General features: G+C 50.0%; 8 protein-coding genes across 8 annotated transcripts; 5 read left to right on the top strand and 3 right to left on the bottom strand.

The window, feature by feature from the left end:
• Positions 1–39: 39 nt before the first annotated feature.
• On the bottom strand, positions 40–3,499 carry N7489_009264 (DNA-dependent ATPase RAD26; the record flags this gene model as incomplete). The annotated part of the gene is made up of 3 exons (XM_056715014.1): positions 40–3,229; positions 3,280–3,353; positions 3,410–3,499. 3 exons carry the CDS (start codon positions 3,497–3,499, stop codon positions 40–42), a joined length of 3,354 nt encoding a protein of 1,117 aa, XP_056562636.1.
• Positions 3,500–5,459: 1,960 nt separating this feature from the next.
• On the top strand, positions 5,460–8,497 carry N7489_009263 (putative protein kinase Yak1; the record flags this gene model as incomplete). Its single annotated transcript, XM_056715013.1, has 7 exons — positions 5,460–6,009; positions 6,067–6,338; positions 6,390–6,815; positions 6,869–7,128; positions 7,177–7,296; positions 7,347–7,705; positions 7,758–8,497. The coding sequence occupies 7 exons, from the start codon at positions 5,460–5,462 to the stop codon at positions 8,495–8,497; spliced, it is 2,727 nt and encodes a 908-aa protein (XP_056562635.1).
• A 1,121-nt stretch (positions 8,498–9,618) lies between these two features.
• Positions 9,619–12,289, top strand: nip1 (translation initiation factor eIF3 core subunit c; the record flags this gene model as incomplete). Its single annotated transcript, XM_056715012.1, has 2 exons — positions 9,619–9,955; positions 10,044–12,289. The coding sequence occupies 2 exons, from the start codon at positions 9,619–9,621 to the stop codon at positions 12,287–12,289; spliced, it is 2,583 nt and encodes an 860-aa protein (XP_056562634.1).
• A 1,408-nt stretch (positions 12,290–13,697) lies between these two features.
• Positions 13,698–15,270, top strand: N7489_009261 (uncharacterized protein; the record flags this gene model as incomplete). The annotated part of the gene is made up of 3 exons (XM_056715011.1): positions 13,698–14,435; positions 14,497–14,571; positions 14,641–15,270. 3 exons carry the CDS (start codon positions 13,698–13,700, stop codon positions 15,268–15,270), a joined length of 1,443 nt encoding a protein of 480 aa, XP_056562633.1.
• A 333-nt stretch (positions 15,271–15,603) lies between these two features.
• On the bottom strand, positions 15,604–15,823 carry N7489_009260 (uncharacterized protein; the record flags this gene model as incomplete). The annotated part of the gene is made up of 2 exons (XM_056715010.1): positions 15,604–15,743; positions 15,793–15,823. 2 exons carry the CDS (start codon positions 15,821–15,823, stop codon positions 15,604–15,606), a joined length of 171 nt encoding a protein of 56 aa, XP_056562632.1.
• Positions 15,824–16,187: 364 nt separating this feature from the next.
• On the top strand, positions 16,188–17,284 carry N7489_009259 (uncharacterized protein; the record flags this gene model as incomplete). Its single annotated transcript, XM_056715009.1, has 4 exons — positions 16,188–16,289; positions 16,338–16,570; positions 16,624–16,970; positions 17,034–17,284. 4 exons carry the CDS (start codon positions 16,188–16,190, stop codon positions 17,282–17,284), a joined length of 933 nt encoding a protein of 310 aa, XP_056562631.1.
• A 202-nt stretch (positions 17,285–17,486) lies between these two features.
• On the bottom strand, positions 17,487–17,833 carry N7489_009258 (LysM peptidoglycan-binding domain-containing protein; the record flags this gene model as incomplete). The annotated part of the gene is made up of 2 exons (XM_056715008.1): positions 17,487–17,668; positions 17,725–17,833. The coding sequence occupies 2 exons, from the start codon at positions 17,831–17,833 to the stop codon at positions 17,487–17,489; spliced, it is 291 nt and encodes a 96-aa protein (XP_056562630.1).
• Positions 17,834–19,434: 1,601 nt separating this feature from the next.
• N7489_009257 (uncharacterized protein) lies at positions 19,435–20,016 on the top strand (the record flags this gene model as incomplete). The annotated part of the gene is made up of 3 exons (XM_056715007.1): positions 19,435–19,526; positions 19,628–19,687; positions 19,746–20,016. 3 exons carry the CDS (start codon positions 19,435–19,437, stop codon positions 20,014–20,016), a joined length of 423 nt encoding a protein of 140 aa, XP_056562629.1.
• Between the last annotated feature and the right edge of the window lie 251 nt (positions 20,017–20,267).

The raw sequence follows: 20,267 nt of genomic DNA, 5'->3' as shown, positions 1-20,267 counted from the left end.
ATTCTGCCTCGGAATGCCCCCAATCCACTGGCGGAACCATCACCGACCCCGATTATTGGCATTCCGGGCAAATTCAGGCTTCAGTGTCCACCGACCCCGACGATCGCGGCCATGTTCAAGTGTCGCAACCTTCTTCAACGACTCCTGGAACTCAGCAACACGCTGCGGATTGGAGCAGTAATGATTGAAATGGTGAACAATCGCCTGCGACAGGGTCGGCCCACGCTGAGAGGCAAGGAAATCACGGATCAAGGGCATAAAATCTTTGCCGCGGGGCATCCGCGCCGATGGACTATCGGAGCCACTGCTTCTCTGTCCAGCAGCTGCGGCAGCAGCAGGGTTGAGCCTAGCCAACAGGTCTGAGGATGATGGTCCTGCCCCAGCAGGGCGAGCTGAGCTACCAGCAGCCCGTGGGTCTTCGCGGCCTCCCATCCCAAAACGGCCTGTCCAGGTGGGAAGTCCAATTGGGAGTGCCCGGGCGGTTTCTTCGGCTTTGCGGAGCTCTTCGGCGGCTTCATTGGCGACGCGGCGAGCTTCAGCTTCGATCATCTTGGGGTCTGCGCGAAGGACTCGTTTGCCATTTACGATCTGCTCGTGCTGCACTGCAGAGTGGACCCCAGAACGAGCGAAGATACCATGCATAATGCGGTCTTCGGAAGTTTTGGCATTTTTCTCCTCTTCGGCGGTGTTTTGGAATTCTTCGACCTTGGCGATACCATGGATGTCGTTGATGTCGTCTTCCTCCTTGGGAGTCCGGGCAGGCTTACTCTTGCTGCCACGTTTATCATCTTTAGCCTCTTCCTGATATGTGACTTCAGCATCCTTGAAGAGTTTAGTCGTCTCCAACTCGTCGTCATTTTCGTCCGTAAGAGTAAACAGATCATAAAGATCACTCAGCTGGAAACCTTCTCGTTGGTGAGGATCACGGGTGATTTTATTGGTCAAGAATTGCTTAAAGATCTGGCGGTGGTAGATCTTCTCTTCGATAGTGCCCTTGGTCATCAAGCGGAAGATCGTGACATCACGTTTTTGTCCCAGACGCCAGGCGCGCTCTCGCGCCTGCAAGTCAGTCGATGGGTTCCAGTCGGGATCGTAGATAATGACACGGTCAGCACCTGTCAGATTCACTCCGATTCCGCCCACACGGGTGGTGAGTAAGAAAACATGGATATTGGGGTCGTTATTGAAATCATCAACCAGGCTCTGTCGCTCCTTGATAGGAGTAGTCCCGTCCATTCGGCGGCAATTGAACCCACCCAGCACCACAAGGAATTTCTCAATGATGTCTAGCATCAGACGGCCCTGGGTGAAAAGCAGCGTCTTGTGGCCAGTATCTCTCCAGACCTCAAGCAAACCCTTCAAAACTTTCATCTTGCCTGACCGCTCCGCATCACCATAGTCTGCCTCGCGAGAGCGCAATGTGTGGTCTGCCAAGTCTGGATGGTTGCTGATCTTACGCAGGATGTCGATGCCATACAAAGAGTTTCTTCTCCCACGTATGATAGACTTCATGTCGTCCGAGCCAAGGAATCTCTTATAGATGGTTCGCTGGAGTTGGGTCAATTTGCAGAAAATGACCTGTTCGCTTTTCAGCGGCAGATCAGATGTTACATCAGCCTTGAATCGCTGGAGCAAATAAGGACTGATGGCATCTTTGAGAGTTTCTGCACATTTTGCAGCCGTCTGCACTTGCAGGTTCGATGCAGAGGCATATCCACCCTGACGGATGGGGATCTCAAACTGATTTTTGAATGTAACAAGGTTCCCCAGGCGCATCGGAAACACAAAGTCAAATAGTGACCAAAGATCCACCAGGCTGTTCTGCATTGGGGTCCCCGAAAGAATGATACGATGTGGAGTGCGGAGTTCCTTGCAGCTGAAGGTGATACCTGCATCTGGATTGCGGATTTTATGACCTTCGTCAAGGATAGCGCATCCCCATTCGACATCAACAAGAGCATCTGCATAAGATTGTAGACCTGAGTATGTAGTCACAAGGACATGGCCATCCTCCGTGACACGCTTGATGATCTTTTTAGCCGCTTTCTGACCAGCGGATAGGTGACGAGAGCTGTGACTACCCATCATTTCTGACGTAAGCGCATGTTCTCGGCTGCTTTCCTTGCCAATATTTATCATTCCGCTGCCTGAGGAGTGTAGGATGGAAACACGGAAGGGTGGCCACCAGCGGTGAAACTCATTAACCCATTGTTTCATAAGAGTTGCGGGGCAAACAACGATGGCCGGTTTGGTGAACTTCTTGCTATGATGCAGTGCCGCAAGATAAGAGATCGCCTGGATAGTTTTCCCCAACCCCATCTCGTCTCCAATGATTCCGCCGACAGTTTGCTGGTGCAGCTCCCAAAGCCATTGAACTCCAGTTTTCTGGTAGGAAAACAGGAAGCGACTAATGTCCCCAGGGACCCGCAATCCATTGTCAAGCTCCATGGCTGGTTCAGTGGGATGTGGCCGAAGCCACTCCTCTTCTTCGTTCAGGCCAACTTCGACAGAATGACTGTCGGCATGTTGTCGAGCAGAGCTTCGCCGACTGATCCATTCCTTGACGCGGGACTGATATATTGCCTCGTTTCCATCATCGACCCCACTCAGGTCTTCAAGCTCAGTGGTCACTTTTCCTTCTTTGCGCTTGCGACTTGGCTTGGCCTCAGGGAGAGTATCAGGCATGAACTCTTCACCCTCGGATGTAGTGTCGGCATCAGAGGCAACATAACTTGCCGAAGAATCTGCTCCCGGGGATCTACGACGATCCACCTTCCTCCGTTTCCTCTTGCTTTCGATGCTCTCCTCAAAGTCGAGGTCTGGACGTGCAAGGTCCCGGTGGGACACGGCCGGCTGATGTTTGGCTTGTTCGCGCTCCTCCTCCTCCTGCTTTTGATCCTCTGTATCGACAAGTGCATCGTGGAGATTGGCAAGTGGTCCATCTCTGGAACCCTCTTGCATCAATGCGAACGGGGTGATCTTTCCTGTTCGCAGGAGATAGTCGCGGCGGGACTCGTTCGGCTGTCGCCCTGATCCATGCGCTACCGTCGACTTTCCCTGCGACTCACGCCTTTCGTCAATGCGCTGTTGTATGTCCTTCAGGTCTTTCCCTAGGTCGGCCTTGCGCGTCTGCAGCCTTTTCAGCTCATTCTCGACCCGATGGCGAGTGGCGGCTCCGACGGGCTGTGTCAAGCGCTGCTGCGCTTGGCGGACCTGTGAATCGACCCGCCTGTGGATGGATTTAGTAACGCCATCGAATATTAGGGCATGCGCTCTTACTCCCGATCCACAAGGGCTTTCTCAAGTCGCTTGATGTCGTTCTCTTCCGCTTTGTCGGCCAGAACTTTATCGGCCTTACAAAAGAGAAATGTGAGTCCAAGGTAATAGGCAATCAAGGGCTGGGTTGTACCTGGCGAGTGATATCTCTCTCAAGATCATCCTGGTCGCGAACGTCTGCTTGGAGATCACGCAAGCGACTCGCCTCCTCGCTCGTAGACATTGTGAAAGTGGTCCAAATAAAGATCGTATTAAGTGAGAAGAGGTGAGAGACTAAAATGCCTTGTCTAGGGCAAGGTTAAACATGGTGATAACTCAAAGAGCAAATACAATAGTACAATAGCACAGGCAGCAATAAGTCTAGAAGAATAGCACCCAAATCTAGATCTCTATCAGAGGCATTGGCACAATCGGCCACCGCCTGTGATACCGCTCACGTGACCAATTCCAATGACTCATCGAAAGTTTAGTCATTCCATCAGGCCCCCGGATAGGCGGGGGGTCCGGAGGTCTGGAGGTCTGGACCTGTATGGAGTATTCGACTTTGAAATTTATATACATGGAGGCCATATCTACGCCATTCTGGCTCATTGGTGAACTAGAGTCGCAAGGGGCCAGGGTCAACCGAATGCCAACTGTTCACAAAGAAGCAATGGCGGTGACGGGGTTTAGCTTTCACTGTGTGCCGTATCTCTAGCATTCTAGCGAGGTCCACTCGCGAATATCACAATGTGACAGAATGAATTTCACAATTGAGGGCTACTTGAGAAAGACTGTCCTGAACTTTTAAAGGGAGAATAGATCTCTATACATAGCTTTTCTTCACTCATCTCACTTAAGAGTCCACCTCACCAGGCAAGGATGACAGGATCAGAGAAATGACTGTTCTGGATCTATAGGCTCAGGCGCAAAGGGGCGGTATAGCCTAAAAACAAATATCTGAAAGAGATCTGAAGCCATCTGGGTAAATATATCAGATTATGCATTAGATGTGGAGGAAGAGACAGAAAGAGCAACTAGCCATATGTTTCTATACAGAGATCGGTATAGACATATTCTCTCATCCTTCATTGATACATGTATTCTATGAAAATTGTGCCTCCCTCATATAATTGAAATATCCAAGCAATTTGGATTGCTGCATGAACTGAATATAGGTCTGACCAGTTGTACAGAGTAAAAAGCAGCAAGAGGTGAGCACTCAAACAGTTGTTGTGCTGAACTGAACTGAAGTGATTGGAATGGCTTTTTTTCTATCTCTCTATATAACGAGTCAGAATACATACCATGCTATTATTCCCAACTATGAAATGATCAACTCATCCAAACCTCGGGCTCCTTCGAGCACGTCCCACGGCTTCTCTATAAAAAATTACCGACAAGATACCCCATGGTTCATCTAGCTCATTTGATAATAGACCTGGTATACTCCGTGGAATCAAACCAAGCCAGTCGACAGCGACAACGAGGCGCTCTGGCAGTTGGGTATGCAATGGATCGTCGATCATGTGGAAAGAGTCACGTCGCCAAGGAGACCACAATCCGGTACAAATGTTGAGACTTTGGCATCAAGGGCTTGATTATATCTGTGTACATGGTATGGTCAGAGACAGAATAACCTCTATGTATACATATGTATAGAGAGAGAGAGAGAGAGAGAGAAGACATGATATTGCTACGTAAATACAGACCAGGCCAAGTTGATCCTTAGAACTCAACCCATCTTCCCCTCCTCTTCTTGATCCTCTGCATACTACCTAGGTACCACCTAGATAACTATTTCTATGCTTCAGTAAGTCAAGATATTGTTATAACATATCTGTTGACGCCAGTGTCTTGATTTCCCGATTTCACGGGGTCCCAAGACAAGTCTATTGACTTGGCTGAACCCCCAGCCGCCTACGTCTACTGCGTCGCAACCAAATTGCGACCGCCCCCTCCCCCTTCAAAACTTGTCTTCACCAACAATTCCTCAAATGATGAAGCATAGCACGACCTCATTTTAACGCCAATTCCCTATTTTTCACCTCCTGTCCCTCGAATTCCGTCAAGATTCGCCTCGAACCTGCGGTCGCATTACGAGTGCCGTCCCCCGCTAGCATCCCACGGACCCTGATCGCAGTGCTTCAGACGAACACGGACCCCGAATCCATTTGTTGGCCCAACAAGAGGGTTTATCCAAAATGGATCCTGGGTGGCAGCCTTACCAAGATCCTTTGATGGGCCACCCCGCGCAGTTCAATACTGCGTTGGCATCTCATCCCCAGCAACTTGCCTCGAAATACGGTCAGCCACCACAGTCACAGCCGCCCGTTGGATACACGTACGAGACTTTCCAGACCCCCGGCACGACATCCAAAGCCCCTTCGGCCGGCTCAAATTCCAAAACGGTCTTCATGGCTTCCTCCCCCACCGCCACGCCACGTACTCGGGATTATGTCACCGATGCGGATACCACCATGGAGGACGCTGACCCGTACAACCGGGCGAAGTACCCCTCGAGGCCAAACCACAATCGCGCTTCGTCACAATTCTTGAATCAAGCAGAGGAATCATCGGCTGCCCGCAGATACTCTCCGGGGAATGTCCTTTCGCCGCCGATGTCGTATCCCACTAGTCCTGGCAAGTCCCAAGGCTCCTATGGATTTCCGTCTGCACCCCAGGGTGCTTCTCGCCGGTCCCCTGCGAGACCAGAATATGCATCGCCACCACAAGGATATCAATCGCCGCCATGTGAGTTCGAGCTCAGTCACTTGTTCCGCCATGCCCTGTTTGTTAACATCTCGACAGCCACCCGGCCCCCTAGACTCCCTCCCCTTCAATCCGGCGACCTCAGCCCAAACCAGTACTACCCGCCATCCGCATCTTCACACATGAGTCCGGGCTTTGGTCCAGGGTCACGATCTCCGCGATCTGGCTCGCTACCATCTCAGGCCCCTCCAGTGCCCGGTCGCGGTCCAGTTCCCAAGTTTCAAAAGATCCAGTCTGTGCAAGAACTGAAGCCGCGCATGAATGTACAGCCCGCATATCGGCGCGCTAATCCAGAGGGCGGATTCATCAGCGTGAGTGCTCACCAGGTCTCAGCCTGTCGTCGCTTTGACTAACCTGTTCAGCCGCTTCAATCGCTGACAACCCACCTCCCGGCAACCTACCGCATATGCAACCCGGGCTTCAACTACGAGTCCTCGAGAAACCCGCGACGAGTATTGACCAAACCCAGCAAAGGAACCAAGAATGATGGGTATGACAATGAGGACAGCGATTATATCCTTTACGTCAACGATATCCTTGGAAGCGAGGAAGCCGGTCACAAGTATGCCCCCGATTCCCCCTGGATAGCCGACTCTCGGGCTGACAATGCTTTCTCCTCCCGATCTAGAAATCGGTACCTGATTCTCGATGTTCTAGGTCAAGGTACCTTCGGCCAAGTCGTGAAATGCCAGAACTTGAAAACGGGTGAAGTAGTGGCTGTCAAAGTCATCAAGAACAAGACTGCCTACTTCAACCAGAGTATGATGGAAGTTTCTGTGTTGGATCTGGTATGATATAGCCTCCAATCCTTATTATCCGAATGCTCGCTGACTCCCCGCAGCTCAACAGCAAGTATGACAAGAATGACGACCATCACCTGCTTCGTCTCAAGGACACATTCATCCACCGTCAGCATTTGTGTCTTGCATTCGAATTGCTCAGCGTTAATCTTTATGAGCTGATCAAACAAAACCAATTCCGTGGATTGAGCACTACCCTTGTCCGGGTATTTGCCCAACAACTGCTGAATGCCTTGAGCTTGTTGAACAAAGCGCATCTGATTCACTGTGATTTGAAGCCGGAGAATATTCTTCTGAAAAAGTCAGTATCGCCCGTTACCTTTCAGGGTCGTTTTCTAACTGTTCCCAGCCTCGAGAGCCCAATCATCAAGGTCATTGACTTCGGTTCTGCTTGCGATGAACGCCAGACTGTCTACACCTACATCCAATCTCGATTTTACCGATCCCCAGAAGTGCTATTAGGCCTGCCGTACGTACTTTGGTCCGATCTGCTTTGTTCCTTGTTAATCCTTTTCCTAGTTACTCATCTGCCATTGACATGTGGTCTCTTGGGTGTATCGTGGTGGAGCTCTTCCTGGGTCTACCTCTGTTCCCTGGCTCTTCGGAGTACAATCAAATCTGTCGAATCGTTGAGATGCTGGGTATCCCACCGACCTGGATGTTGGAGATGGGCAAGCAGTCGGGAGAGTTCTTCGAAAAGACACAGGACGAGTTCGGAAGAAAGACGTACCGCCTCAAGAGCCTGGAGCAGTATTCCCGAGAACACAACACGAAGGAACAACCGAGCAAGAAGTATTTCTCAGCCTCAACACTGGAGGAGATCATCCGGAGTTACCCAATGCCTCGGAAAAATATGAAGCAAGCAGAGATTGATCGAGGTAGGCTTTCCTTTTTCCTATGTTCACGCTGGGACTTGGCTAACTATCGCAGAACTGAACAATCGCGTCGCTTTCATCGACTTCGTGCGGGGACTCCTGTCGATCAATCCTCTCGAGCGATGGTCACCCCAACAAGCCAAGCTGCACCCGTTCATCACCCAGCAGAAGTTCACGGGGCCGTTCATGCCACCAATGAACCTTAAGTATTCGACGGCCAATAAGCCGGCTCCGGGGGTTCAACAACAACAGCAAGCCGAGGCCGCTAGCAAACAAAGAGCAGCTCAGGCGGCGCATGCACAAAATGCCTATGCCGTGCAGATGAACCAATTCCATACTCCACCTCAGCCCCAGCCTCAAGCCCCGCCCATGTACAATGGCATGTACCAGCAAGGTGCGCCGCCTCCTCCGTACCCTACCCAGCAGCCGCCTGGCTATGGTCATCAAATGGGAATGATGCCAGGCAACCAGGTGCCGGCTCAGAGTCTCTATGCACAGGCGACCACACGAGCAGGCCGTCAACGAGCATCCACCATGGACCCTAACGGAGGAATCCCGACTACCATTCAACGAGTTGCGAGCCACCTGGATCCCAACGCACCGATTAGATTGCAGCCAAGCCCTGCGTATTATCCACCTCCTCCTGACGGGTACGTGGATGCTAATTCCAGTCAACGGCGTCGTGGCAGCCGAGCGGGTAATGGGAATGGGAACCAACGCAATCGGGATTTCATTCGCACCCTCGAAGACGGTGTGCTCAGCGAAGGATACATGGGCCAGAATCAATGGCACTAGGGTACCGGGGCAAAAGGGCATTCCTCATGCCCAGCTTTTCCTACGATTCGGGAGCAGGCATACTCATATATTTTGTCCACGGGTCAATGATTCCCAAGACACTGTGTAAGCCTTGCTCAGCTGACCCATTCCTTGCCAGCCAACCTGTTCTCATATGGCCGGCTCTTATAGGTATGAGCCAAGCAAAAGACCCCTTCATGGGTCAACGTGGTCTACAATGGTCTCGGACCGCTGATACACGATCTGTGTTGCTACCTAGCGCTAGATCGATCCGCACGCTTCCTCACCGTGAGCTGTGCCCATCAGTGGCCAAACGTTCGCCGCGAGATATCACTCCCCACATCATCATCATCACTATTTCATTGTGTTTCATTACGTTTCTTGCTGTGTTACGATCCCAATTATGTTTCTGCGATTTCTTTAGGCAGTGCTTCGGCATATCTGTGTGCCTTTTATCTCTCTCAGCATAGCCTGGATGGAGTATGAAAGAACGATCTCATCCATTTCTTTATTTTCATCTCCTCGTAACTGCTTCAATTAATTCTGACCTTCTCGGGAATATTGATCTATGTTTTCTCTTGTCGAGGTAAGTTTTTCGGTCGTATGTCATAGCATGTTATTTCTTCCAGGGGGTTCCCCGATTTGTTTTCTGTATACAGTAAATAGTAGAGTCAATAGTGAAATGATGAAAGCAAACATGAGTTGATAGCGCAGCTTTCACTCCATGGTTATGTTGTCGGAGATTCCTTTGCTTCCAACCTTGGAAGCGTCTGCCTGATCGGTCAGGTCTTCCTTCCCCGGTAAGAGGCAGTTGCCCAAGTCCAAAGCAATGAGTTGCCTAAATTCCTTGGTGGATATATTCGTACTCCTTCGAAGTCAACAAATAGTTAAAAAGGGTCAAACGAAGCAAGCAGTGGCAAGTCTGAGGCAATAAAAGAAGTATAAAAAAGACCGTCACTGGTTCTTTGTTATGCGCTATACCTAATTGGGTTTAGTCAGCCCCTCGCTTAAATTTCGTGTGTGGCTCTCAACTGCGGGAACTTCAACTTCGTATCGCCGACGACCTGATTTTTCAGCTTTAGGATCGCCATTTCCTTTTAACGAAACTGCAAACCGCAAACATGGCGTCGCGTTTCTTCTACGGCAGCGGCAGCGACAGCGACAGCTCGTCTGATGAGGAGGAGGAGGTCTACCGTTCCGACTCCGGCAGCGAGGAAGATTCTGACGAGGATGACACCGACTCCGGCTCCAGCACCGACAGCGACGAGGAGGGCGAGGAGGGCCGCACTGGTGCTTCCAAGTTCTTGCACGATGACACCGATAGCGAGGAGAGTGAGGAGGAGGAGAAGGTCACAATCGTCAAGTCCGCTAAGGACAAGCGTCTCGAGGGTCTCGAAAGCACGATCCGCCTCATTGATAACGCTCAGAAGATCAATGACTGGGCTGTTATCGCCACTGGTGAGTCCACACCCTGCCTGGAAGGACTGGAGAGCCAGCAAAATTGGAGGGCCCAAGGAATGGCGTGAACTGACATGATCTCCCACAGAGTTCGACAACCTGAACCGCCAAATGTTGAAGATTACAGGCCCCACCCCCAAGATCTACATCCAGGCCGTCGCCGAGCTCGAAGACTTCACCAACGAGACCGCTACCAAGCAGAAGGCCTCGAACAAGAAGATGAATGCTAGCAACAGCAAGGGCTTCAACGCGGTCAAGCAGAAGATTAAGAAGAACAACAAGGAATACGCCACCCTGGTCGAGAAGTACCGCGCCGATAAGGATGCCTTCATGGCGGATGAGGTCGAGGAAAAGCCCGCCCCTGCTCCTGCTCCCAAGCCCACCAAGGTCGAGAAGATCGAGAACTTCGCTGCTGCCGCCGCCGCCGGCGGTGAGGATGATGGATTCGCTACGGTTGGACGTGGTGGCAAGACTCTCCAGTACACCCCTGAGAGCATCCTTAAGCACCTCCGTGTCATTGTCGAGTCCCGCGGAAAGAAGAACACCGACCGCGCCGACCAGATTCGCACCATGCAGAAGCTCCTCGAGGTTGCCACTACCCCTTACCAACGCATTCGCACCTACATGACCTTGATCTCCACCCGCTTCGATCTTACTGCCACATCCGCCGCCACCTACATGTCAAGTGAGCAATGGCAGGCCGCAAACGAGGAGTACTCTGCTCTCCTTTCCGTGTTGGAAGAGAACCGTCAATTCCTTGTCAGCGAAGTCGCCGACGAGTGGGAGGACGACGAGAAGCAACCTACTGTTGCTGAGGGCGAGACTTTCTTCATTCCCGGTTCCGTTGTATCCCTTGTGGAGCACCTCGATGACAGCCTCACGAAGGGTCTCCGAGAGATTGACCCTCACACCTCAGAGTACATTGAGCGTCTGACGGACGAGCAGGCACTTTACTCCTCGCTTGTTCGCTCGCAGCTCTACGTTGAAAGTCTCAAGGGTGCTGATAAGAACGGCCAGGATAGCATGAACAGGCTGGTTATCAGACGGTTGGAGCACATTTACTTCAAGCCTGCCAATGTTATTGCCATTGTCGAGCAGGCCAAAGACAAGGCAGTTCCCACGAATATCAAGTCAGCAGTTACTGCTACCTATAAGTCTGGGGATATGCAGAGCCTCGTGGCTTCTATCTGCAACTACATGTTCGAACACAGCGATGGCATTCCCCGGGCTCGCGCCATGCTCTGCCAAATTTACTTCCTTGCCCTGCACGACCAATACTACAAGTCTCGTGACTTGATGCTCATGTCTCATCTGACTGAAAACATCGCCACCTTCGATGTCAGCACCCAGATCCTCTTCAACCGCACCCTTGTTCAGATTGGTCTCTGTGCCTTCCGCGCTGGGCTCATCTACGAGGCCCAGAACACCCTTGGTGAGATCTGCGGCAGCGGCCGCCAAAAGGAGCTTCTTGCCCAGGGTATCATCATGCAGCGTTACTCCACTGTCTCGCCCGAGCAGGAGCGTCTGGAGCGCCAGCGTCAGCTGCCCTTCCACATGCACATCAACCTCGAGTTGCTCGAGTGCGTTTACCTCACCAGCAGTGCTTTGCTTGAGGTGCCTTTGATGGCCCAGACCTCTTCCGCCCCCGAGCTGCGTCGCCGCATGATCTCTAAGACCTTCCGTCGCATGTTGGACTACAATGAACGCCAGGTCTTCACCGGTCCCCCCGAGAACACCCGCGACGGTGTTATTGCCGGAGCCAAGGCTCTTGCCGCTGGTGACTGGAAGCTTTCCGCCTCTACCTTTGCCGCGATCAAGATCTGGGACCTCATGCCCCAGCCTGAGTTGATCAAGGCCATGCTGTCCCGCCAGACCCAAGAGGAGGGTCTGCGCACCTACCTCTTCACCTACGCCCCCTACTACGACAGCCTCTCCATCTCTTCCCTGGCCACTATGTTCGAACTCGAGCCCAAGAAGATCGTCTCCATCATCTCCCGCATGATCTCGCACGAAGAGCTCGCCGCCGCTCTCGACCAGGTCAACGACGCCATCATCTTCCGCAAGGGCGTTGAGCTCTCCCGTCTCCAGTCCCAGATTGTCACCCTGGCCGACAAGTCCACCAACCTCCTCGAGTCCAACGAGAAGACCCTCGAGCAGCGCACCCAGGGTATGGCGAATGCCTTCCAGCGTGAACACGGTCCCGGTGCCCGCGGCGGCCGCGGTGGTCGCGGTCGTGGGGGTGGTCGTGGCGGTGCCCGCATTCCCCAGGGCGATCGCCGACCTGGTGGTCAGCAGTTCGGTGGTGGTGCATTGGGCGCAGCGATTAAGGCTTAGATTCTGATGTAATGGCATGTTCTTTCTCTTTTATTTTTCCCCCTTCATGGTTTCTTTTTTCACTCCTGTCATCCCCTTCGTGTTAGTACGACCGTTCCTTTTTTTAGGTCGGGAAAATTGCCCCGTTTCTGCGCTTTTTTTGTGATTGATCTACATGATATTCACGTATGGAAACGACCGAGAAAGAATCAAGGTGCATACTGGTTAGAAATTGACGGATTACGGATTAGGTCTTTGTTCTGGTGTAGGTGCTTGTAGAGATTTTTTGTACTATAGGAAGTACATATGTATCCAATGCATACATGATAATCTCATCGGTATGTGTGCCCTAAAGTCCACCTCAATTGATGAGGAGACATGTGTTGAAAATATTGTCTGATATTTCAGCCTGAGATGCTTTCCTTTCCATTCATGTCGAGAACATCGGAGGTAAAACAAGTTCACAGTCCTGGGGCATATGGATCCCCAAGCTAATTCACATTATCAGCATCTCTCTAGCTTGAAATAACCTTGGAAGCCAACCGTACCTTCGAACGTACAAGTGGGCTGCTGGTTGACATGGACCCCGGGTCCAGCTTCTTTGTTACTGGTTATTTCACGCTATCACACTACGAACATCTGAAAATGATGCTTTAGATCAGGACAAAGAAGTGATTGCCAGAGATGAAGACTCCAAGATTCCGAATTCGTCACTATTGGCCCAGTTTGTAAGCCCAAGCGAGTTTGGACGATGTCGCTCTATTCGAGCCATTGCACAGGCAATTGATTGATATCCTTCCATGGCTGGTCAAAGCATCAGAAATTGGAGCGTGCAAGTCTTTCGCATCTCTGAAGTTGACGAGCGAGAAGCTCAAACACACTACGCTACACCAGATTGGAACTACGCCCATGGTCATCTATTGCGCTTCCAATGTTTACTTATTCCCCTCGTATGCTTTGGCAAATACGCCCTGTCCTTTGACATCTTCTTTGATTCGCCCCTTCCGTTCCGGATAGGACTTATTGGTACGGAGTACATTGAGATGAAACAAAGAACGTTGAAGCAACACCATGGGCTGGCTTCCGAGAGAACGCATTTGAACCTCGAGTCATTTCCATTGATGAGCTGCACGCCCGGAATCGAGTTACTCCCTCGGCCTCTTTGTTGTCTAGCACATGGGCTTCTTGGAAATCCAAAAATAGCACCTTTGAAATGGCACCATCTACACAAGCACGCAGAGCTCATCTTCCTCTACTCCACAGGTCATTTTTCAATCCATCGTGTTCTTTGTCCCGGCCTAATTCAATTTACCAGGATATTTACTACAAATATGTTCATGTATATCCCACATTTCAATGCTTCTTATTCATCCCGAGTTGCCAGGCCCTGTCCTGTCGTCCCACAAAGCTCATCTCCTGTTTCTCCAAGATGCCTCCTCGTCGTAGCACGAAGCGGGCGTACTCAGAGCCCCCTGTGGACGAGGTATCTATCAAGAAGCGCAAACAGACCGATGGTAAAAGGGAGGTTTCTCCTTCTCCTTCCTCCTCTGATTTTTCACCAGACGAAGGTGAAGGTCATTCGCCCCTCGCCCCGGAGGACCCCAACTATGTTGACTACAGTGCTATGTCTCAAGGAGACCAGCATGAGGGGTCTTCACTCCCCACGAGACAACAGCGATGGAAACACAATGGGGACGAACCAATTACCGATCCAACGCTTGTTCCAGAAGGCTGGAACGCCAACGAGCTAGATCTCGACGTCAACGACATCGATAGTCAAATTGAGAGATGTGTGGAGAGAATCAGTGATGGAATTTTGCCTGACTTCTTCAAATTCAGACTGTCGCAGTACGAGAGAAGAAGAGCTGCTCGCGATGAAATGGTCCATTCTGAACCAGCCGGTCTCAGCTGGGACATCGTTCGACGCTTGAATCATTTGAAAGAGATCGAGGCCCATCTTAATACCAATAGGGACCCAGATAACCAGCTTCCCAATGTCAAAGCTCTCACCAAAGCTTACAGGGAAGGAAATTTAGGGTGGTCGAGAGGATTGGTCAGCTACTGGTCGAATGGCGTGCAGCTCAATGAGCCCCAGAAGTTTGACGCGGAATTCCATAAGAACCTGGCTAAGCAGTACGATACCACTAAAGCGTGGTGGGTGGAAGGTGTAAGTTGATCATCACCACTAAAACATTATCCTTGGTTCTGACTTGACATATCATATATAGCTCCTACCTCCAGGTCATGGCAATCTAGGAGCCCTTCATTCCTTTCCTTCGCACACCTCCTATCACTCGGTTAAGGTATAGTGTCTATATTGATCTCTCGACTTGTTATTTCTTCTTTCTGACGTTCGGTTGTTTCCTATATAGTTCCCAGTGGATATCTCGGTTGATAGTCAACGTAATGGCCTTGGTGGCATCAACATGTTGACGCTTCATGATACTGGTGCCGATATAATGGGGATACCTCAATGTTATATAGACCAACTGGAGGCGATGGGTCTCCCCGTTTATGTCCAGGGCTATAACATCATGACTATCCCTGGTGGATGGTCATGTCACAAGATTGTGGAGATTGACGTCCGTCTGACTGACGCCAACGGTGCGCCTTTGTCTCATTGGACGAGAGTACAGGCCTGTGTTATGAAATCTCTACCAGGTGATACATTTGGAATGACTCTTTCAGGGCCTTTCCTGCGGTTTGTGCTCTACACTGCGACATGTCCAGACGGACAGGGACTCCTCTATGTTTGTGATCATAAGAAAGATCTAAGGAAGTTGCCGGCTCTGCCAAACGATTTCGTGCCAAGGGTACCGCCACATCTGCCTACCGCTCCTCCAGCTCCCGGGGGTGGACAACCACCTGAGTCTCTAATGCGGCAGGTGAACGCCGCAAATCTACCCGCAGTGCTGGCACCCATACTTCCACTTCCACCAAAGGCACCAAAGGCACCAGCGAAGAGAGGGAGAAAAAAGACGGGCAAGGGAGTGGGCCCTTAGTGTCGAGTGTTTGGATACCTGTCAACTGGACTGTTCACTTTTTATTTGCGTTATTGTTAGATTCCGTGTGGTTCCTTCGCTCTTTTGGCTTCCATATAAGACATGTTTGGATTTTTGGATTTTGATTTGATTTTGATTTTTGTCTTTCGTCATACTTTCGTTATATATCTGCTCCAATTGACATATTCAAATCTCGCCCCGAGTTCCTGAACTCCATCAAACCCCCCTTGAACGTCGTTGAAATGCAGGCTTTGTCGACGAAAGTCCTTTACAAGGCTCTGGAGTACATGTGGCACTCACTTTCTCGAACTAACAAATTACACAGCCTTGTAGTCAAGCCGCCTTCGCCGCCTTGGGAGGGTACTTCTTCCCATCCTTCTCAACTTGAGGAGTGCAGGAGCACCAGTCGCCTTCGGGAACTGAGTCCATCACCGAAGGGATATGGTTTCCACAACCCCACCAGGTGACCTTGTCTGTAATCATTAGTTGGTATTCTGTGAAACACAGATAGTGGAAACTCACTGCAGGTCGAGCAGGTAGCCTTCATACACATGATGAGATCGGATGTGATATATATTGGGTTTAAAGGGAATATCAAGTAGAGAAGTCGGAAGATTTGGGCTTTTTATATTCTTTTCCCTCCGATATTAGTCATAGCCGTCATGGCCGCGGGGGCCCGGGGAAACCCTGAAGTCGCCGATGTCTAAAGCCCGAATCCCCGACGTTTCTAGGGAGATTTGATTGGAGTTTATATGTAGATCAGGAGTTCTGAAATACATAGGTTTCTACATAAGACATAAGAGTAGAAGCCGAAGTAGTAAATGCGTGAAAATCTGCTTAGTGGGGTTATCGCGGGGAACACTTGCGTTGCAACTTCAACTATTTCAACTATTTCCACTTCTAAACACTTCTCAACTATGACCGTCATTGCTGTGGCTGGTGGAACTGGTGGAGTGGGCAAAACTATTGTTGAAAAATTGCTCGACTCTAAATTTGATATTGTCGTTTTGTCTCGCAGTGTACGCAAAGTAGAGATATTTTCATGACCAAGTAACTGACCTCCTCAGGTGAAACAGGATTTTGCCTCGCAGAATATTCAAAATGTGCAGATCAACTACGACGATATTCCCTCAATGGCACGTGTGCTGGAGCGGCACAACATCCACACCATTATATCTGCTATTGGTCTAGTTTCCGACGAGACGAGTCAGTCTCAGTTGAACTTGATCGAAGCTGCAGAGAAGTCAGCATCAACGAAAAGATTTATTCCCAGTGAATACTCATTCGTCCAAACCACCGAGTAGGTCAGCTTCAGCCGTATGCCATTCCATGCTAATTATTTAACCTTGCAAGATTACTTCCGATTGACCCCAGCATTCAATACTGGCTTGATGCGGCAGATCGTCTCAAGGCTAGTGCCTTGCAATATACCAGGGTAATCCCTGGTTTCTTTATGGACTACTGGGGAATGCCCCATGTCCAAACTCACCTGCAGCCGTTCACCTTTGGTATTGATATACCCAGTGGCACGGCGGCGATCCCAGGAGATGGGAACAACGTGATCTGTATGACATACACATATGATATGGCTGTTTACCTGGTCAAAGCCCTTGACCTCGATGATTGGCCTGAATTCAGCGTAATCGTTGGGGATGAAGTTACCTACAACCAGCTTCTCGCCATGGCAGAAGAATTCACCGGTACGCATATCTGATGCCCTTATCTGAGATATACTCGCAGCCTAACAATAATTTCCGAAACAGGCAAGGAATTCAAGGTAACTTACGATAATCCGGAACAAATCAAGACTGGTGATGTTACCGTCCCTCCTCAGCCAGAGGGAACGGAATGCTCATCGGACGAACTCAAAGAGGTGACTTCGTTGGTGAGCAGACTCACGGTCAATAATGTCTTTCAATTGCCCGGTGATCGTCTCAATACTCGGTTCCCAGAGGTGAAGCCAATTACAATGAGACAATTCTTACACGATGCTTGGAACAGAAACAGTGCATAGAGATATCAATACCAGCAAGCTTCAAATTTTTGATTCAATGAATGACCGTCTGTAATAACAGCGCAAACAAAGTCACAACTCAAAAACCAAACTCTCATTACTTCCATCAAGCAATCTGGGGATCCAAGACTTTGGCGATGCCAGGCATTTCACTTTTTTTCTGAATTATAATGCCGGCACTCCAGCCACCAGGCTGATCACTTTAGCAGACAGGCCCAGGACGCTCGACTCCAATACAGACCTGTCGGCCTGGAATCAGGTTCGAGCACCATGGGTTGATATCGTTGTTCCAGCACAGTAGCTGGCTCATGGTGAACTTGTTCTGGTTCCGCGCAATGATGTCCCAGCAGGTGTCACCGTTACTGACAGTGTAGAACTCGTTACCTGATTCTGGATCAGCCTAGCTCGAGATAGCGGGGATTTACTTTAGCTCAACTCACAATATTGGGTCAGCTGCCAGCTTTGGACGGTACCATCGACGGCGGCAGATGTGCCAAGGGAAGCAATTCCCAGGATGCAGAGGAGAGATCGGATACCGATGGCAACCATTGTGGGCTTTTGAGACGCGCTTGGACTTGTTGGTTATATGAGTAGAGCTTGCAATGATGCTGAAGGCTGTTGCTGATGGAAAGAGTAAGGCTTGAAAGGGATGATCTGTTGCATTTATATGCGGGAGTTACTGGACCCCGATATACCAAGGTCAAATGTTTTGAGTGATATTTTGCCTTGTCGGACAAGTTCATACGATTTCGGGAAGCAACCTACCTACAAAACGACCGGGTAAAGGCATATGATCCAGCCACAGGTTGCATTGATGTTTTGTTATTGCAACCATGTCTACTCCTTGGCAATGAGGCTTTTGAAACAATGTGAACAGCAACCTCGCCACAAGCTCGAAATCAGCCAATGGACTCGAAGGGCAGGTCTTCGCCGTGGCTTCGTTTCTTCTCATTGATCGATATATGTCTCAGCTTGACCGATAGAAGTCCCCCGCTGTTTTACGGTTACATCTTCCTTGGATATAGTTTATAAATAGAGAGTAACCTCGGCCAAGGAGGCCCAGTTTGTCATGCACGCAATAGTGTGACAATGACCTAGACCACAACCATTCACGGGAGGTAGAGTAAAGGTAGCGCAAACAGACATCTAAGACATAGCTGAATTGTGCAACAAGATTTCGATGGTTGTGGCGGTAAACAGGCAATCGTTCTGTAAACAACCTATTTAGGCTTGATTATGGTTCGCGGCTATATGCTGTGGCGAGATTGGGTTGTTATACAGAGTAACATCCTGTTGCATCGTCATGGCTTTGAGTAAATAGGGCTTGACATAGCTGATTGTATGAGAGTCCAGTGAACAGGTCCAAACTATGGAAATAACTCGCGAGCTCGAACTACTCGAACTATTGCTGATACACAAAGATCAAAGTACATTGACGGAACCTATGTCAGGGGAGTACAAGGTGTACAGCATCACCTAATTTGAATAAAAATGATTTATATCAAGCGATCGATGGTTTGCTAAGTGATAAGAGATTATTACTATTTTAATCCGATCTAACACAGAATGTTAGCATGACTTCTGCTCTAGTTCTCTGGTTTACCTACCATAGCACTGCTTTCATTCAGGGCAAATCTACAAATAGGCTCACAAAAGGCTAATTATAAAAAGGAGGTCTAGATCCGCGACTAAAACAAAGATATGTCCTTCGCTATGCTGACCGATTTAGAAAGTTCGAAAGTGTAAGTCTTCCAGAAAGCCAAGATGAATGTTCTAGGCCACATCTTCGGCAGGCCGGTATTCCTCCCCGATGGATATACCGCGGTGAGTACACATGACGGGAAGCTTCAATCACGCAATTTATGGGGATCTCAGGTATGATCCGGAGCTGACTATCGAGGGGAAGTGTCAAATCCGATGCTAGTTCCTACGGTTAGTTACGGTTATACATCATTCTGGCCTGAGGCACATATAGTGACTCAGCATTGATGCCTCATTAGAAGCCTCAACATCTGAACGCCTGAATCTCAACGGAGAAACGTTGTCTTAGCCTACCATTCTTAATCATGATGATTGGAGCCGCGTAGGGATTGCAATTTTGAAAAAAAAAAAAAAAAAACAGTTCTGGTGTTACTATACTGTTTTGTATCATGGATGGGAACACCAGCGACGTTGTACGCCTTGCCAAGGCATCGACTGGCCCCCAGACGGGCCCCACGGCCCCTATACTGAGGGAACCACTGTAATTGGACGCTGACCTGCATATGCTCCAGAGGCATGCAGTATATGCAGACGGAAGAAGGTCAAATGTGATGGGACTAGGCCGGTCTGTGTCCTCTGCAGGACATTCGACCTACCCTGCAAGTACGAGGACACAGTGCGGCGCAAGAAAAAGCACAACCGGTATGTTCTGTTTGACTTGTTGGGACTTTTAGATTAACGCAGATTCCCTCCGTCACAGCGAGGAACATTATCACGAGCTGGAACAGCGCATTCAGTCTCTACAAGATGAACTGAATGAAGCACATGCGTCCAAGCGACGGCGAGTGCCCAGTGACGAGGACACAGGCCTAGAGCATGTTCAACCTTCAGAAGTATCCGATTCAGAGTTACCATCTCTGAGAAATGTCTCTGCTCAAATGTCTTTCGAGGCCGAGGCCGATCGAGGCGATGGCGACGGAGGGTCATATATCCTTAAAACTCTGAAGGGCGCAATGCGATTTTTTTGGTGAGTATTGGCTCGCTGACTATCGTTCCTCAACGGTCGCACACGAATGGGTGGGCTGATTTTACCGACTACGCCTAGGTGCATCCTCCCATTTTTCGATCGTTTCCCCTGAGGGTGTCTGCTGGCTTGAAAGCAAGACGGGTAATAATGTGTGGCGCCATGTCGCTCAGAAAAATGGCAGTCGATGGAGGCTCGCTGATTTTGGTATCCTCGAGCTCTTCGAGATGATTTCCAAAGCAGATGCTCATCCTAGAT

The sequence above is a fragment of the Penicillium chrysogenum genome (genome assembly GCF_028827035.1).
Source record: "Penicillium chrysogenum strain IBT 35668 chromosome Unknown utg000005l_segment0_segment0, whole genome shotgun sequence".
In the NCBI taxonomy this organism is placed as follows: Eukaryota; Fungi; Ascomycota; class Eurotiomycetes; order Eurotiales; family Aspergillaceae; genus Penicillium; species Penicillium chrysogenum.
The sequence above is the reverse complement of the archived record's forward strand: the minus strand, read 5'-3'. Positions and strand labels throughout refer to the sequence as shown.